At 37.7% G+C, this 18296-nt stretch overlaps 1 protein-coding gene across 1 annotated transcript; it reads left to right on the forward strand.

Annotated features, from left to right (window-relative positions):
* The first annotated feature begins 2411 nt into the window (after positions 1 to 2411).
* Positions 2412 to 5104, forward strand: LOC120112040 (bidirectional sugar transporter SWEET13-like). Its single transcript, XM_089926771.1, has 6 exons — positions 2412 to 2467; positions 3469 to 3505; positions 3619 to 3829; positions 3933 to 4094; positions 4239 to 4358; positions 4493 to 5104. The coding sequence occupies exons 3-6, from the start codon at positions 3701 to 3703 to the stop codon at positions 4754 to 4756; spliced, it is 675 nt and encodes a 224-aa protein (XP_089782897.1). The 5' UTR covers positions 2412 to 2467; positions 3469 to 3505; positions 3619 to 3700; the 3' UTR covers positions 4757 to 5104.
* The last annotated feature ends 13192 nt before the right edge of the window (positions 5105 to 18296 follow it).

Raw genomic sequence — 18296 nt, forward strand, 5'->3', positions numbered from 1 at the left:
CATAAATATTTACGGCTTGTTCATGTAACCACTCTAGTACATCCCATCCTCCTATAAATATTTGATGTGAACTCTCTTTTTATCCGCAATAATTTACGGTGTATGGAGGTCAGACTTGATGACTACTAAATAGTAATGGTATATATGAGTGCCCTATTAAGTAACATTTTAAAGATGTGATGAATTTTAAGCTCATATTAGATGGGTTTTTATTTATGTTTTTATTTGCAAATAACACTGACAAAAATTTGAATGAATACTCAATAAGAAAAATTTGAATGATGTTACAAGTTAGGGGTGGAATAAGGTACATTTGATGATAATTTTAATATGTTGGCGTGTAATAGAAAAGAGTTTGATCAGAGTTCGTTCAAGCAAAACTAGAAGGATTTAATCATTCTGAGCTGAAAGTCAAAATATATTGCATGAATTAATTTATTTGCTGCAATTTAGCAATCAAAGTTCAGAAACGGGTGACTAAATTTTAATTACATTAAATGGCACGCAACATAAGAAAATTGTAAAGCTTCCAACTAGTTTAGTTGTAGTCCTTTGTGAGTTGCTACGAGGGACCTGTCCCGCCTTCTTCTGAATTTAGGCAGGAATTTTTTTCCTCCTAGATTTTATTTTTTCGTTTTTTAAAATTATGAAGCCACTGGAGCAAACCAAAACAAGCTTCAGAAATATGCCTAAGAAGAAGACCTATCAATCTATAGTATGAAGATGGTGAATGATGGAAAAACAGAATAAAACTTTAAGCATATAAAGAAGGGGTTCGGGTTGCATCTTTTGCATGAAAGAATGATTGATCTTCTTTCATAATGGCAACTATTATATCACGTTCTACACAGATCTTAAAGTACTCTGAATTTTTTCATCCATCCACTTGCATGGCTCTTAGAGCGATCATTGCACAATCCAACAGTGAATTCGCATGAAAAAAGGTAAATCCTTCTTTCATGAGAAAGATACCACCTCTGTCCATGAAGAAGTAATCTAAGAATAATGAGTTCAAAGAAGTAAAAGCAAGAGGATCCAACACCCCATAAAACAAAAACTGCATGTGAGCTGAAGATTAACGACTTAGTTTACGTAGATAGTAAATGTATCTTAGCAGTGGCATAGACTAGAGGCAGGTCTCATGTAACTTTCTATAAATCATCATATGGCGGAGATTGGAGTGAGGAAGAGTAGGAGAAATTATGTCCTACATTGCATGCATGATGTGGTTGTGCACGCCAATAAACATAGCCGCTCATTTTATATATATATATATATATATATATATATATATATATATATATATATATATAGTTAGTGTAGAATATAATTTCTTAATTGAGTTGTGGAGTGAAATATTTGAAAAAAAAAAAAAAACTATTGTGACAGAACTCCCACAAGAGTAGTCAACTGACGACCAAACAGTAGGCTTGGACCTTTTAGCCCCCAGCAATAGATCCAAGTTCCAACCAACCCCCTCCCCAAAGTCCCAACGAAAATATAAATTCCAACTTGCCGCCGGCAAACCGATGACTTTGCGATCTCGGGGTCAGCTGCTCGGTCGAAATTCATGAACCTATCCTTGTGGAGACATCGTGCCACATGTCTATTTTCCAAGGTTCGCCGATTTGGCGTTCGGTGCACCGGGCCGCACTACGGATCCTGGTCGACAAGACGACAACCATCCTTTCTTTACTTTGATGTTTTCGACTCTGACAAAGTTAGGTCCAACCAAAGGCTGAAAGAGAGTCGCCATCGATGCTCTTATTTTTTCCGACGATTCTGCTGCTATTTTTTTTATTTTGGAGAGAGGTCTTGTAGATGGGTCCGACTTTGCTCCTATACGCTTGGAGGTAGTTAGGGTTTTGTGTGCTGAGTGGAGAAGAAACGGCTAGAGAGGGATGTGTGTGTTTGTTTGGGGGTGACGTGGAAGAAGCATTTTAATATGGGAAAAGGCAGCTTTTTTTAATGGGTAGCTTTTCCACGCAAGGACGAGGTCTAAGTGCATATACGTACTGCATTGCATCATCGGACGGTGTACATTCTAGCTAGCATTTTACGGTGGGACATTTAAACATTTTATACATTTAAAATGAAACATAAACCATTAATTTTATGTTACTTTCGGCCCGCAGGATCACATGACTTCTATGTTTAGTTTGTTTGTGTCTTGATCAACCTGGACTTCCTCACTTCTGAGATCCTAAGAAGGAAATGGCCATTCTCCATGCTCCACTATATAATGGTCCTTCGTCCCAAGGCCTTAAGAACCACACCAATGGTATCAATATAGAAAGGAGAGGGAGAGATAGTAGAGAGGGGTTGTTTTCTTCCTTTGAGGGGGAGGTTTCCCTTGCTCTTGCTCCTCCTCTTGAGCTCATCTTGCCTTCTTTCTCCCTGGTCTTAAAGACTATTCCTGAAAGTTGAGAGATGGCTGGTCATTGGGCCTTCATTGTTGGAATCATAGGTGGTCACTGTGATGAACTTCCTCTTTTTTTTTTCTTTTTCCTTTCTTAGCTTCCTCCTTTTATTTCTTTCAATAGAATCTCATAATGTTTATTCCATCATTGTTGAAGATCCCTTTCCCCCCCAGCGCCCCCCCCCCACCCCCCCAACAAAAAAAAAAAAAAAAGTCTGGTTCACTATTTCGATCCTTCTCGCATATCTTGAATTTACAATCTTTTTTTTTTCTTTTTTCTTTTTTCCTTTTCTTCTTTTTTTTTTTGTTGGGGGGGTGGGGGGCGGGGGCCGCTGTGTTCTGAGTCCGTCATGCATAGGACGGCTGTTAGAACTTAATTTTAATGGTTCTTTTTCATCTTTTGGAAGGGCATGGAATAATTAAGTTAGTGTATCTGGCTTGATTCCTTGAATCAAGTTACTCAAAGTTAGAACTGTGTACTAAAATGAGGTATTCATGCTCGTGCTTCTGGGAGAGGAACATGGCCCCCACTCTTGCCAAAGTAAAATTTACAAGTTGGCGTCCGTCAGTGGAGGGGAGACTTCTTTTACTAACTTGAGAAATGGACTCTAGCCAAATTCCACTACTACTTATTTTCGAAAACGTACTTGGTATAACATTTTGAAATCGTAAATTAACTAAGCCATGGTTTTGTCTGTGCTTTTCTTGTCCATTATCCTTTTTTTTTTTTTTTGATATAAAGGGAGCTAGGAACCATCCGCTTTTCTTGTCCATTGTCTTTTCTTGCCCACTATCATTTTCTCTTCATAAGATTTTGGACAAATGAATGCACATTATTGCGAGCTGATAATATATATATGGCATATCAAATCTATAGCCTAATTAAAAAGATTAATCTAGAACTGCATTCATGTTTTCTTCCATTTTGTCGAAGTTTAACACAAGTACATATATGTCAAATCGTCACATATATAAATGCTCTATGCTCAGTTTGTACATAGCCTTATTTTTCACTTAATTATACCAACTCATCTACCAACTGTTTGCAGGCAATGTCAGCTCCTTCCTGGTTTATCTTGCCCCAGTGTAAGAATTACTCTTACTTTTTCTTTCTTTTCTTAATTATTTCTTTTATACTTCGTTACCATTTTATTTGACCTGTTTTGTAGTAACTAAGCCTACTTTGCTTGCAACCACAGGCCTACATTCTATCAAGTATATCGAAAGAGGTCGACGGGAGGATTCTAATCAGTCCCCTACTCGGTTGCACTGTTCAGTGCGATGCTTTGGATTTTTTATGCATTTGTCAAGACTAATTCCATGCTTCTAATTACCATTAATTCAACTGGGTGTGTCATCGAGATGATATACATCATCATGTACCTTGCCTATGCCCCGAGATCTGCTAGGGTACGTGAATTCTGAATCTTCTTAAACTTTTCTTAAACAATCTATTGTAAACCGTTTACCTATGAAATTGTAATCTAAGTTATGCACGATTTTGGAGTTGCAGATCTTCACTGCTAAAATAATGTTGCTCTTGAATGTGGGATTCTTTTCTTTGATCCTTCTCTCTACTCTTCTGCTGTCAAAAGGCTCCAAACGCGTGAAAGTTCTTGGCTGGATCTGCATGTGCTTCTCAGCTACTGTCTTCGCTGCTCCTTTGAGCATCATTGTGAGAACAAAAGAAACCTCTCTCTCTCTCTCTCTCTCTCTCTCTCTCTCTCTCTCGCGTGTTTGCTTCTCTTACTAGCAAATAATTTGATGCATTGAACGCATAAGAATGAAAACTTTTTTTTCCCATTAAATTGAATCGCAGAGGCAAGTTGTTCGCACAAGAAGCGTAGAATACATGCCATTCACGCTGTCGCTCTTCCTTACCATAAGCGCAGTGGCATGGTTCTTCTACGGACTGCTCACAAACGACCTATATGTCATGGTATAGTTTCTCATCCATTAACCGTATGGAGTCCACCAAACTAAGAAAACAAAACAAAACGGAAAAAAAAAAAACTGCATCAGCGGTATCTTTCGCTAACTTTCGGCTTGTTGCTGCTGTCTTGCCCAACATAGTTTCCAAACGTTCTGGGATTCGCCTTTGGTGCCGTCCAAATGTTGCTCTACGTAGTATACAAGTACATGGTCAAGAAGGTCGTCGTAGAGCCTGCCGTGCTCGAGCACATAGTCACCATCGGCGTACAAAAGGCTGGAGTCGAGCTGCAGGTGCCTGCTGAGGAAAGCAGCGGCAAGGAAGCCATGAAGGCAAATGAGGGGACCAATGGTCGCGACAAGGGGAAGCCGCGAGAGGAGAATGGGCTTGAGATAAGCCCCGCCTGAGTCTTGGTGGTGGCTGGAGCGGTGATGGAGTGAGGTTCCCTTTAGTAGTGAAGCACCTCATGCATGGTTTCATTTCATTACTTAGCTAAACCCAGAGAGAGATGAAACACTATCTTTCACTCTCTCCCTATATCCCTTCATCTTCTACTCCCTTTCCATCTCTAGTTATATGTTCTAGTCATAAGTGATGTACTAAGGTGCTTTTACACTAGAAAAAAAAGGTGTGCTCTGAAGCTATTGTTATCAAAAACCAAAAGCTTGACGCTTTTATATGCATCTCTCTTGGCATTAACCATGTAATTTTAATCCAAGGACTTGTTTTCAGTAGAAGCTCCCACCATGATACTACCGCTGTGTCTTAATTCACTTTGTGTTTTTGTGTGTATGAGAGAGAGAGAGAGAGAGAGAGAGAGAGGAGGGCGAAGTTGGTATCAGTCTTAAGGAAAAAAAAATGGGGTAATTAATTCCCCACCCTCCAAAAGACGGCGCTATAACAAAAAGTCCCCGTTTGACCGGTCTTAAAATCTTCCATCCAATATCTCTACTAAGTTTAATTCCGGAGCCCCTTTAATTTTTTTCAAAAAATACCGAAAATGCCCCTGTCCCTTTTGATCTCCCATTCCCAGAAGAAGAAGAAGAAGAAGAAGAAGAAGAAGAAGAAGAAGAAGAAAAAGGGGCAGCCGCTACCGACCACGACCCGTCCCTGCCCAAGCTCCCTCTCGTCTCGCTCCCTCCCGAGCCCCGTCCCACGGCCCCGCCCCCTCCCGTGCCCCTGCCCCTCCTAATCTCCCGTTCTCAGAAGAAAAAGGTCCGGCTGCCGCCGACCACAGCTCGCCCCCACCCGAGCTCCCTCCCGCGGCCGCCGCCGGCCCCTGCTCGCCCCCTCCCGAGCCCCTTCCTGCGGCCCTGCCCCCTCCCGCAGCCGCCACGGCCCGGCCCCCTCTCCGGCGCCACCGGTTCATAGGAGGAGAAGAAAGAAGAAAGAAGAAAGAAGAAAGAAGAAAGAAGAAGAGAAGAAGAGAAGAGAAAGAAAAGAAAAAAAAAGAAAAGAAAAGAAAAAGAAGAAAAAAAAGAAAAAAAAGAAAGAAAAGAAAAATAAATAAATAAATAAATGCATAAATAAATAAATATAAATGAACGAATAAATAAATAAATAAATAATATATTCTAATGAAATAAAATAATTATAAATAAATAAATAAAGCCGCCACGGCCGGGCCCTCTCCTACGGCCCCCTTTTGCGGCCGCCACGGCTGGGCCCTCTCCCTCGGGCCCCTTCCGGCGCCACTGGCTCGCGGGAGGAGAAGAAAGAAGAAGAAGAAAGGAAGAAGAGAAAAAAAAAAGAAAAAGAAAAGAAAAAAAAGGAAAGAGAAAGAAGAGAGGGAAAGAAAAAGAAAAAAGGAAAAAAAAGAAGAAAGGAAAAGGAAGAAAAGGAAAAAAAAGAAGAAAAAGGAAAGAAAAGGAAGAAAAAGGAAAGAATAGGAAGAAAAGGAAAAAAAGAAAAAAAGAAAAGAAAAAAAGAAGAAGAAAAAGGAAAGAAAAAGAAGAGAAGGAAAGAAAAAGAAAAAAAGAAGAAAAGAAAAAAAGAAAAGAGAAAAAACTAGAAAAAAAGAAAAAAAAAGAAAAGAAAAAAATAGAAGAAAAGGAAAGAAAAAGAAAATTTAAGTATGTGCAGAGAAGATTTAATTGTATACAGAGAACACTTAACTGTGTATATTACACAGTTAAGTGTTCTCTGTACACAATTAAGTCTTCTATACACACACTTAACTCTGTGATATATAGAACACTTAACTGTATGCAGAAAAAATTTAAATGTGTGCATATAAGACTTAATTATGTATAGAGAATATTTAACTTAACTGTATGATGTATAGAATACTTAACTATGTTGAGAGAAAATTTAAGTGTGTGTAGAGAAGACTTAACTGTGTGTAGAAAATGAAAGAAAAAGAGAAAAAGGAAAGAAAAAGAAAAAAAGGAAAGAAAAAGAAGAAAAGAAAAGAAAAAGGAAGAAAATAAAAGAAAAAGGAAAGAAAAAGAAGAGAAGGAAAGAAAAAGAAAATAAGGAAAGAAAAAAAAGAAAAGAGAAGAAAAGAAAAAGGAGGAAAAGGAAAGAAAAAGAAAAGAAAAAGGAGGAAAAGGAAAAAAAGAAAAGAAAAAAAGAAGAAGAAAAATAAAAGAAAAAGAACACTTAACTGTGTGCAGAGAAGATTTAAGTGTCTGAATTTGGTTTTTTCGGTGTTCTCGTCGGAACACGCAGGCATACTCCTTGCTACAGAGAAGACTTAATTGTGTACAGAGAATACTTAACTTAACTGTGTGATGCATAGAATACTTAACTGTGTGCAAAGAAGATTTAAATATGTGCAAAGAAGACTTAATTATGTACAGAAAAAACTTAACCATGTAGTGCACACAATTAAGTATTATCTGTACACAATTAAGTTATGCAGAGAACACTTAATTGTGTGCAGAGAAGAAAAGAAAAAGAAGAGAAGGAAAAAGGAAAAAGGAAAGAAAAAGAAAAGAAAAAGAAGAAAAAGGAAAGAAAAAGAAGAAAAGAAAAGAAAAAGAAGAAAAAGGAAAGAAAAAGAAGAAAAGAAAAGAAAAAGAAGAAAAGGAAAAAAAAGGAAAAAAAAGGAAGAAAAAGAAAAGAAAAAGAATACTTAACTGTGTGATGCATAGAATACTTAACTATGTGCAGAGAAGATTTAAATGTGTGCAGAGAAGACTTAATTGTGTGTAGAGAATATTTAACTTAACTGTGTGATGTATAGAATATTTAACTGTGTACAGAGAAGATTTAAGTGCATGCAGAGAAACTTAATTGTGTACAGAGAACACTTAACTGTATGCAGAGAAAACTTAATTATATACAGAAAATACTTAACTTAATTGTGTAATGCATAGAACACTTAACTGTGTGCAGAGAAGATTTAAGTGTATGCAGAGAAGACTTAATTGTATAAAAAAATACTTAACTGTGTAATGCACGCAGTTAAGTGTTCTCTGTATACAATTAAGTTTTTTCTGCACATACTTAATTGTGTGATGGAGAGAATACTTAACTATGTGTAGAGCAGGAAAGAAAAAGAAGAGAACGGAAAGAAAAAAAAAAGAGAAGGAAAAAAAGAAGAAGAAAAAGGAAAGAAAAAGAAACAAAAAAAGGAAAGAAAAAGAAGAAAAGGAAAAAAAGGAAAGAAAAAAAAGGAAAGAAAAGGAAAAAAAGGAACGAAAAAGAAGAAGATAAAAGAAAAGGAAGAAAAGGAAAGAAAAAGAAGAAAAAGGAAACAAAAGGAAGAAAAGGAAAAAAGAGAAAAGAAAAGAAAAGAAAAAAAGAAGAAGAAAAAGAAAAGAAAATGAAGAGAAGGAAAGAAAAAGAATACTTAACTGTGTGATGCATTGAATATTTAACTGTGTGTAGAGAAGATTTAAGTGTGTGCAAATAAGACTTAATTGTGTACAGAGAATACTTAACTTAACTATGTGATGTATAAAACACTTAACTGTGTGCAGAGAAGATTTAAGTGTGTGCAGAGAAGTTTGGCACATAGGTAATATACCATGGCACACATTTAAGTAAACTTGGCACACAGTTAATCAATGTTTGAACACTTAATCTAGCCTGACACATAGTTAAATCTTCTCGGCACACAGTTAAGTAAGATTTAATTGTATGCTAGGCTAGATTAAGTTTTCAAACATTGACTAACTATGTGCTAAGCTTGCTTAAATATTTGCCATACTATATTACATGTGTACCAAGCTTACTAACCTAATCGCCACTTACTGATCATTTTCCTTTTTCTTGCTTTTTTTTTTCTTTTTTTCTTTTTCTTTCCTTTTCTTCCTTTTCTTTTTTTTTTCTTTTCCTTTTCTTGTCTTTTTTCTTCTATTCTTCTCCTCCCTTCTTATTTATTTATTTTTATTTTATTTCATTGAAATAAATTTAGTTATTATCTTAATTATTTATTATTTCTTTATTCATTCATTCGTAGATATAATTATTTATGCATTTATTTATTTATTATTTTATTTCATTGAAATTTATTTAGTTATTATCTGATGACCCAAAAATTGATTTAAAGATTGATTTTGATGATCACAAAACCTTGAAGTATAAATACTAATGTTTGTGTTGCAAGAAGAAAGATAATTTGTTTTGCAAGGAACATAGCAAGTTGGAAAAATACAAGAAGGCCTCAAAAGCTCTCAAGAAAAGTTGTAAGAAAGCTACACTTTATTGGCCCAAGTTTCAAGTTCAAATGATTCAAGTTAGATGAGCAAATTCAAAGAAAGATTCAAAAGAATAGTCCTCGAGTCGACTCCTGGAAGTTTAGAGTCGACTCTGGCACTCTGGAGTTTCAAGAAACAGTGCTCGAGTCGACTTCGATACTCTACGAGTCGACTCCGACTGTGAACAAACAAAAAGACAGAGAGTTGATTTTCAGCGCTACAGTGCTCGAGTCAACTCCTACTTCAGCGCTACAGTGCTCGAGTCGACTCCTACTTTAGTGCTACAGTGCGGAGTCGACTCCTACTTTAGCGCTACAGTGCGGAGTCGACTCCCAGCTACAGTGCCGACAGACTACTATTCACAAGTGACTCCTACTTCAGCCGAGTCGACTCCTACTTCAGCCGAGTCGACTCCAGCATGCTGTGAGGCATAACGGCTAGTTTTTTCTTGATTCCAACGGCTCTATTTTTGTCTCTAACGGCTAGATTTTTGTTTCCACTCTCTCTAAAGCTATAAAATCAAGAGGAGAGCTAGGGAAGAAGTGAGGGAAGTGGGAGAGAACATTTAGGAAAGAGATTTCAAAGAGATTACAAGGAAAATCTCCCAAAAGCACAAAAGGGCCATTCAAAGTAAAAGAGAGAGAAGAAGAACATCCAAGTGAATCCCAAAGCTTCCTCTCCAACTGTGTGCTGCCTCGGTGATCCTCTACTTTATGCAAAATAAGAAGAGGGTCAAGTAAAGAAGAAGCCGAGTTCCTTCATCTACAAATTTGTTTGAGGGCTTCTTCTCTTTACTTTACTTGTTTATATTTGCTATATTTGCTTATTTGAGAAGCTTGTATTTGATTTAAACTCTTGTTCTAATATCTTGTAACTTGATTCAATCAAGGGATTGAATCAATGGGTTAAGGTTTGTTGGTGAGCCAAAGGGAAAACCAACGTTGTAAGGTTGTGGTTGGTGAGCCTTGGAAAAACCAACTGGGTTGATTGTGAACCCGGAAAACAATCGTTGTAAGGTTGTGGTTGGTGAGCCTTTGGAAAAACCAACTGGGTTTGATTGTGAACCCGGAAAAACAATCGGTTGGTTCTAGTCGGTGAGCCTGTGAAAACCGACCGAGTTCGTTGTGATCTCGCAAAACAACAAGTTGGGTTGTGAGCTTGTAAAACAACCGGCTGTAATCTGAGGGATTATAGTGAAATTCTCAAGAGGTCTTGGGGAGTGGATGTAGGTGCTGGGGTGCACCGAACCACTATACATCTTTGTGTTTGTGATGCCTTATCTCGTGTATTTCATGCCTTACATTCGTACTTGATTATGTAATATCTCTAGCTTTGTTTTCTATAGAGTTATAAGTGATTGTTTAGAATTTGCTTAGCTTCCTCTTCATTCTTATCATACACATAGATTAAAATTAATCATACAACTATAAGTTAATTTTAGATCAATTGCACCCTAAAGCTATAGTATAATTGCTCTAGCTTAATTTTCCACTACTTTACTTGTAATTGCCTAGAGCTTAAGTAAATAACATCTTATTATTCCGCTGCATTCAATTCAAAGCAAAAATTAGGGAACATAATTTTTAGAAAACCCAATTCACCCCCCTCTTGGGTTGTCACCTTGGGCAACATTATCTTAATTAATTAATTATTTCTTTATTCATTCATTCGTAGATATATTTATTTATGCATTTATTTATTTATTTCTTTTCTTTTCTTCCTTTCTCTTTTCTTTTTTCCCTTTTTCTTCTTTTTCTTCTTTTCTTTTTTCTTCTCTTCTTCTCCTCCCTTATTGTTTATTTATTTATTATTTTATTTCATTGAAATATATTTAGTTATTATCTTAATTATTTATTTATTTTTTATTCATTCATTCGTAAATATATTTATTTATGCATTTATTTATTTATTTATTTTTTCTTCTTTTCTCTCTTTTTTTTCTTTTCTTCTTTTTCTTTCCTTTTTTTCTTCTTTTCTTCTTTTCTTTCTTCTTCGCTTCTTCTCCTCCCGCGAGGTCGGCAGTGCCGGAAGGAGGGCGGGCCATGGCGGCCGCGGGAGGGGGTCGGCCGATGGCCGGTGGCGGTGCACGGTTGGCGAGCCGTGGCGGCCGTGGGTGCGAGCGGAGGCCTCCTCCTCTGGATCCTGCCACAGATTTCTTCTCCACTCGGGGGGCGGGCCATGCTCAGGGAAGACATCTCTCCGCCAGATCGGGGCGTGGTCGACGGCGACGCGGTGGATCTCCTTTCCGCGTTGGTCGTGGCTGGTCGGTGACGGAGTTTTCCCCTTCCTCCATGGAAGATCTCGGCTTGGAAGAGGGAGGGGGCTCAGAAGGGGGCGGGCTGTGGCCGGCAGCGGAGAGAGAACAGGGGCTTGGGAGAGAGAGGACACCCAAAAAAAAAAAAACCCCAGGCGCGAAGGAGAGAGAACACGCACGAAAAAAAGGGGGGAATTGATTGACCCCTTTTATTGCGAAGGGGAGTAAAGGGTATTTTCGTCTCTGAATATAAATCTAAAATCGTAAAGGACCGGAAGTTAAACTACTGGTCAACAAGGACTTTTCCTTAGGTTCCGGTCCAACACGGGACCGCCCATCAATTACCCCTTTTTTTATTTTGGAGAGAGGTCTTGTAGATGGGTCCGGCTTTGCTCCTATACTCTTTATGTCACCTCTTTCTTTTTCTTTTTTTTACTCTGCCGAAAGTGTGCTCACATTAGAATGATGTGAGCTACCATTGTATATATAATAATAATAATAATAATAATAATAATAATAATAATAATAATAATAATAATAATAATAATAATAATAATAATAATATTATTATTATTATTATTATTATTATTATTATTATTATTATTATTATTATTAAAAGAAAAAGAAGAAGCAAATGTCTAATTAGTGAGCATTAAACAAAGCAATATTACAGAAATACCTTGAAGTCGAAAAATTAGAAAGCTAAAGTACACCTGGAAAGAAACCCTTCAACTAACCCATATACATCAATAGCTCGGGCTTGCTTCATCATCCTGCTTTGGAGACAAAGCTTCTCGCTTTTTCATGCTCTTGTGCCATCTCATTTGGGTATATTTGCCCATTTGGAAGAGTTTGTGCGGTGCTTGATTAGAGGTGGAGAGGATTTCTAGTAGAAGGCACCTTGATAGTTTAATATATAATTACTTATTCAATATAAATTTAGGTTAATTACCATCTTATTTTCTTTTTGCTGTTCATTCTTTTCCATCATCTTCTTATTGAGGTAGAGCTATCTTCTTATGTGCTCTCTTAACCTTATAGTCATTTTTTTACATTTCATGAAAGAATTACTTTCCCATAAAATAGCAAAAAATAAATATAGAGTAGTTAGCTGGATCATTTTATGCACATATTGACTCCCTTATTTTGAAGAAAAATAAAGTACAATTGGATCATTAAAATAAAATAGTTTATTTTTATCTCAAAAAGATAGAATATTTATCTTTAAAATATCAATAAATCATTTTTTAAAATTGGCCTAAAAAATATAAGAAGCCTTAGAATAGAGAGAGAGAGAGAGAGAGAGAGAGAGAGAGAGAGAGAGAGAGAGAGAGAGAGAGAGATGAACAATTTGCCTATTCTTACTTAAAACATTAGTGGGATTGGGAAATAATTTTTGATGCCAAGGTAAGGAGGCCTATTGCTAAAGCAATTCAAATCTTAAAATAAGCATGCGGAAGGTGCTAGTGGAAGAAAAATTCATAACATCAAGATGGGATGTGAACCAATGAATCTAAAATCTATAGATCAGATATTTTTAAAAAAATGTGATTTTTTTTTTCAAAAAATTGTGATATAGTGGAATCAACATCTAACTTAACTTGAAGGGTGACATGAGGTTTAAGAGTAATACAATGATAAATTAGGAGAATTACTCGGAAAGGTCACTCAACCATCTTCCACCATCCATGCTCCATTTATATGGCACAATTTTTACAACGCAAAATGTGAAGGGAGTGGCAGAAATAAAATACACCACCTGAATGTTTTTTTAAGTTGCTAATAATGGACACCTGCAATACATATTAAAAAGTTAATAAAAAATTAAATTATTGAAAAATAAGAGATAAAAAATATGTAGATTAGGTAAAAAAGATAAATATTATATTTATTTTAAAACTTTAAAAAGAGTTAAATAAGCTGGACATATTTATTTTTCATACATATATATTGTTAGCAATAAATCATATAAATAAACAATAAATCTATTAATTCAATTAAAGGAAAATCTTAAAGGGAATAATATACATGCGTATTATTCGGCATCCAAATAATTCTATTTCAATGCAAGATAAATCTATTCTAGCACAAAATAAATCTATGCATTTAATAAATTTATATTATAGAATTTCAAATCCTACAAATCTACTAATATTAAATTAAAAATAAAAGTAGAAGAAAGTAGCCTGATTGAAGGCAGGTCGAAGCGCGTAGACGCTGTCCCAAAGAAGTATTTGCCCCCACGTACGGGTCACCCGGCAATCCTTCTCGGAGATACGACGACCCTACAACTTCTTCTTCGGCACGTCTCGGAAGAAGTCAAAGCGAATCCGATCGGACTTGCAGATCCAGCAAAGAACGGAATGAAAAGAACTAAATAAACTGAATAAAAAATGTAAAAACAAAATTTCGAAGTGGCTAAGAGGGAGAAGAATTTTTCCAGAATTTTTTCACTATTTTTCTCAAATTTTTCGTGTACTCAAAGAGATGAAATCAAGGGGTTTAAATAGGGGTTTTTACAGGGGCAATTTGGTCTTTTGCGGACGCGTTTTCAAACGCGTCCGTTTTCAAATGCGTAACGCCCGCTGGGCGTTACCTTTTTCTCAAACGCGCACGCGGCCCGAGATTTTGGCCGCGTGCGCATTTAAGGTTTTTTTTTTCAACAATCCCCCACAAAAAAAAAAACTTAAATAATTTTAAAATCAAAATAAAATGCTGGATATCTTATATTATGTAATAGGTGTAGGTACCTTTCGGTTTGAACCTTCACTTAGTGACAATTGATTACATCTGTGGAGCCAAGGTGGTCTTAACCTTGAACCTCGGTCCATGGCTCAGATTAAATCAACAACACACATAATATAGCCCGATCTGGGTTCTAAGCGGGTTGCGCTGTTATGGCCATGCGCAGATATCTATCATGTGCTTTTTAGGGAATCGCCCATTTCCCATAATCGCGGCCTCACGACTGCACATATAGGTGAGTCCTAATAAGGAAGCTAGCAAGGAAGCTCCTGCCTCTTGGGTCTCGGACTCATTAAGAGTTATACAAACGAACTCATCCTACCGCTTGCTTTTATGAGCACTAGCGCCATAGGGATGAGGAAAACATGAAATAGTGCTCCTCTTAGTCACACTCCGGTTTGTTTCTACCCATTGAACCTTTTAAGGTTGGGTTCCCACCGTGGTGATCTATCTTTATGGGCTAAGCCCCATCCCCCTCGACGACTCTAGAACTACTGTTCTAGACAAGCCTTTAGTAAGCTGATCAGCCAAGTTATTTTCTGATTTAACAAAATTTAAGGCAACAACATTATTTTTCAATTTATATCTTAATGATTTATGACGCACTTTTAAGTGCCTGTTCATTTTTACATTGGCATTTTCTTGGTTGCACTTATCTATTACAGATTTACAGTCACAATGTAAGGAGACAGGTGGTAAAGGTGACTCATCTACAGGAAGGTCTATTAGTAGATCTCTGAGCCACTCAGCCTCAGTACTAGTAGTGTCTAAAGCTATCAGTTCAGACTCCATGGTACTCCTAGATATTAAGGTTTGTTTGGTAGATTTCCAAGACACAGCAGCACCTCCTAGGAGAAAGACGTATCCTGTGGTGGATTTAACATCTAAGGTATCGCTGATCCAGTTGGCATCACTATAGCCTTCTAGAACAGCAGGAAACCCACTAAAGTGCAAACTATAGGACTTGGTACCCTTAAGATACCTAAGAATTCTCTCCAATGCTGTCCAGTGATCTCTATTTGGATTAATAGTATATCTACTAAGTCTATTTACAGCATATGCTATGTCTGGCCTGGTGTAGTTTGTTAGGAATCCTAGTGAGCCTATGATTTGAGCATATAGGCTTTGAAGGACAGGAGTTCCTAAGTTCTTCTTAAGATGAGTAGAGGGATCAAATGGAGTAGAGACAGGCTGACAATCGGAATAATTAAATTTATTAAGTATCTTGTCAACATAATGACTTTGGGATAACTCAATACTTTTTGCACTTCTAATTATTTTGGTATTTAAAATTAAGTCAGCTTGTCCCAAGTCTTTCATATCAAACTTATGAGTTAAGAATTGTTTTACTTCATCAATTATCTGAAGATCTGTCCCAAAGATCAGTATATCATCTACATAGAGGCACAAGATCACAAATTTGTGTCCAACTCTCTTGTGGTATACACATTCGTCTGTACTATTGATTTTAAATCCAAATGTCAGTATGGTTTCATCAAATTTCAAGTGCCATTGCTTGGGTGCTTGTTTAAGACCATAAAGAGATCTGACTAGTCTGCAAACTTTATTTTCTTGGCCTGGAATTTTAAATCCCTCTGGCTGGTCCATATAAATTTCTTCATTTAAGTCTCCATTTAGAAAAGCTGTCTTAACATCCATCTGATGAATCACTAATTTATGAATGGAGGCTAATGCTATAAGGACTCTAATAGTAGTAATCCTAGCTACAGGTGCATAAACATCAAAGAAATCTACCCCAGGTCTCTGAGTAAAGCCCTTGGCAACTAATCTAGCCTTAAATTTATCTACAGAGCCATCAGGCCTAAGTTTCTTCTTAAAGATCCATTTGCACCCTATAGTTTTACAACCAGGAGGAAGATCAGTCAATTCCCAAGTATGATTTTGGATAATTGACTGCATCTCATTATCCACAGCTTCTCTCCAAAAAGGTGAATCCAAGGATTTCATTGCGTCCTCAAAGGTAGTTGAAGAGTCCTCTATAAGAAAAGTATAGAAGTCATCTCCAAATGTTTTCTCTACCCTGGATCTCTTACTCCTTCTAGGATCTGCTTCTACTTCTACTTCACTTGTCCTTACTTTACTAGAGCTACTAGCTATACCACTATCTACTCTAGTCTTAAGTGGAAAGGTGCCTTCAAAATATGTTGCATCTCTGGCTTCTATGATGGTGTTGTTACTAATATCACTTTCTTCTGAATTTATCACTAGAAATCTATTGGCATTACTATTGGCTGCATAACCTATGAATATGGCATCCACTGTTTTAGGCCCTATTTTCTTTCTCTTAAAATCAGGTATTGTTGCCCAAGGTGACAACCCAAGAGGGGGGGGTGAATTGGGTCTTTTAAAACCTTTTAAACTACTTCTAATCTTTTAGATTAATTATGCTAAGTTGTATGGATGCTTAGTGAAGCTTAACCTTAGCAAGAGTATGATTCTAATCTAATCAACTATTAAGCAGTGGGTTCAATAAAAGATTAGTCTAATTTTGCCCTAGTATGCTATTCAATTTAATGATTGAGTAAATTGATTATGCTTGCAACTAAAGGATGCACGAAGAAGAGTTAAGCAAGCTTAATATCTAAGTAAGTGAGTGAGGAGGTCAGTCAACAAAGAGCATCACAAACACAACAAAAATATAGTGGTTCGGTGCACCCCAGCACCTACATCCACTCCCCAAGACCTCTTGGGAATTTCACTATAATCCTAGCGATTACAGCCGGTTGTTTTACAAGCTCACAACCCAACTTGTTGTTTTACGAGCGCACAACGAACTCGGTCGGTTTTCCCAGGCTCACCGACTAGAACCACTCCGATTGTTTTCCCGGGCTCACAATCAAACCCTTACACGTTGGTTTTACCCTCGGCTCACCAACAAACCTAAACCCCGTTGGTTTTCCCTTTGGCTCACCAACAAACCTTACACCGTTGGTTTTCCCTTTGGCTCACCAACAAACCTTTACCCCTTGATTCAATCCCGTGATTGAATCAAGTTACAAGATATTATAACAAAGTTTAAGATAAATCAAAGCTTCTTAAACAAGCAAATATAACACTATAAGCAAATAGAGTAAAGTGAAGTCCTCAAACGAGTTTGGAAGATGAAGGAGCTCGACTTCTTCTTTACTTGACCCTCTTCTGATTTGGCACGAAGTGGAGGATCACTGAGGCAGCACACGGATGGAGAGGAAGCTTTGGGATTCACTTGGATGCTCTTCTTCCCTCTATTTCACTTTGAATGGCCCTTTTGTGCTTTTGGGAGATTTCCCTTGTAATCTGTTTGGAATCTCTTCCCTAAAAGTTCTCTCCCACTTCCATGACTTCTCCCCTAGCTCTCTTCTTGTTTTTATAGCTTTAGATGGCGTGGAAACAAGAATATAGCCGTTAGAGACAAGAAAAAGAGCCGTTGGACACAGTCTGCATTTCCTGACAATGTTACCGTTGGGATCGGAGTCGACTCGCGCGATCAGGAGTCGACTCGCCTGTTGCAGGAGTCGGCTCGTGCTTTACTGGAGACGACTCGGCTACTGTTCCAAATTTGAATTAAAGTGCATGCCTTGACTGGGAGTCGACTCGACTTAACCCGGAGTCGACTCGCCAACATCTGGAGCTGACTTGGCATCTTCGGAGTCGGCTCATCCCATGAATCCAGAGGACATACTTTCTGATTTTCTTCCTCGAGTCGACTCGGATTCTCTTGGAGTCGACTCGGCTCTCAGAGCCCGAAAACTGATCCTCTGCATTTTTGGGGTCGCGCTGCCTTGGAGTCGACTCGAACTGTCTGGGAGTCGACTCGAATCTCAGAGGCAGTAACTTGGTTTTCTGTCTGTTGATGGTCGCGGAGTCTCGGAGTCGACTCGTGCAATGCGGGAGTCGACTCGAATCTCAGAGTCCCAAAAATGCTCTCTGACTTTTTCCTTGTGTTCCGCTGAGAGTCGACTCTTGCTTTCTTTGGAGTCGACCTACCAACCATCGGAGTCGACTCGCGTTCCACTGGAGTCGACTCGAATCTCAGACCCGAAAACTGCTCTCTGACTTTTCTGCCTGTGACTCCTAGGAGTCGACTCATACTTCTCCGGAGTCGACTCATACTTCTCCGGAGTCGACTCGAATTCCACTGGAGTCGACTCGAAGACTGTTCTTTTGAATTTTTCTTTTGATTTTACTCCTCCAATTTGAATCCTTTGAACTTTAAACTTTGGGCCAATAAATTGTAGCTTTCTTCCAACTTGAGAGCTTTGGAGGCCTTCTTGTGTTCTCCCAACTTGCTATGTTCCTTGC

This window comes from Phoenix dactylifera, chromosome 12 (genome assembly GCF_051530095.1).
Source record: "Phoenix dactylifera cultivar Ajwa chromosome 12, Ajwa_hap1_PhDact_Kaust_v1.1, whole genome shotgun sequence".
In the NCBI taxonomy this organism is placed as follows: Eukaryota; Viridiplantae; Streptophyta; class Magnoliopsida; order Arecales; family Arecaceae; genus Phoenix; species Phoenix dactylifera.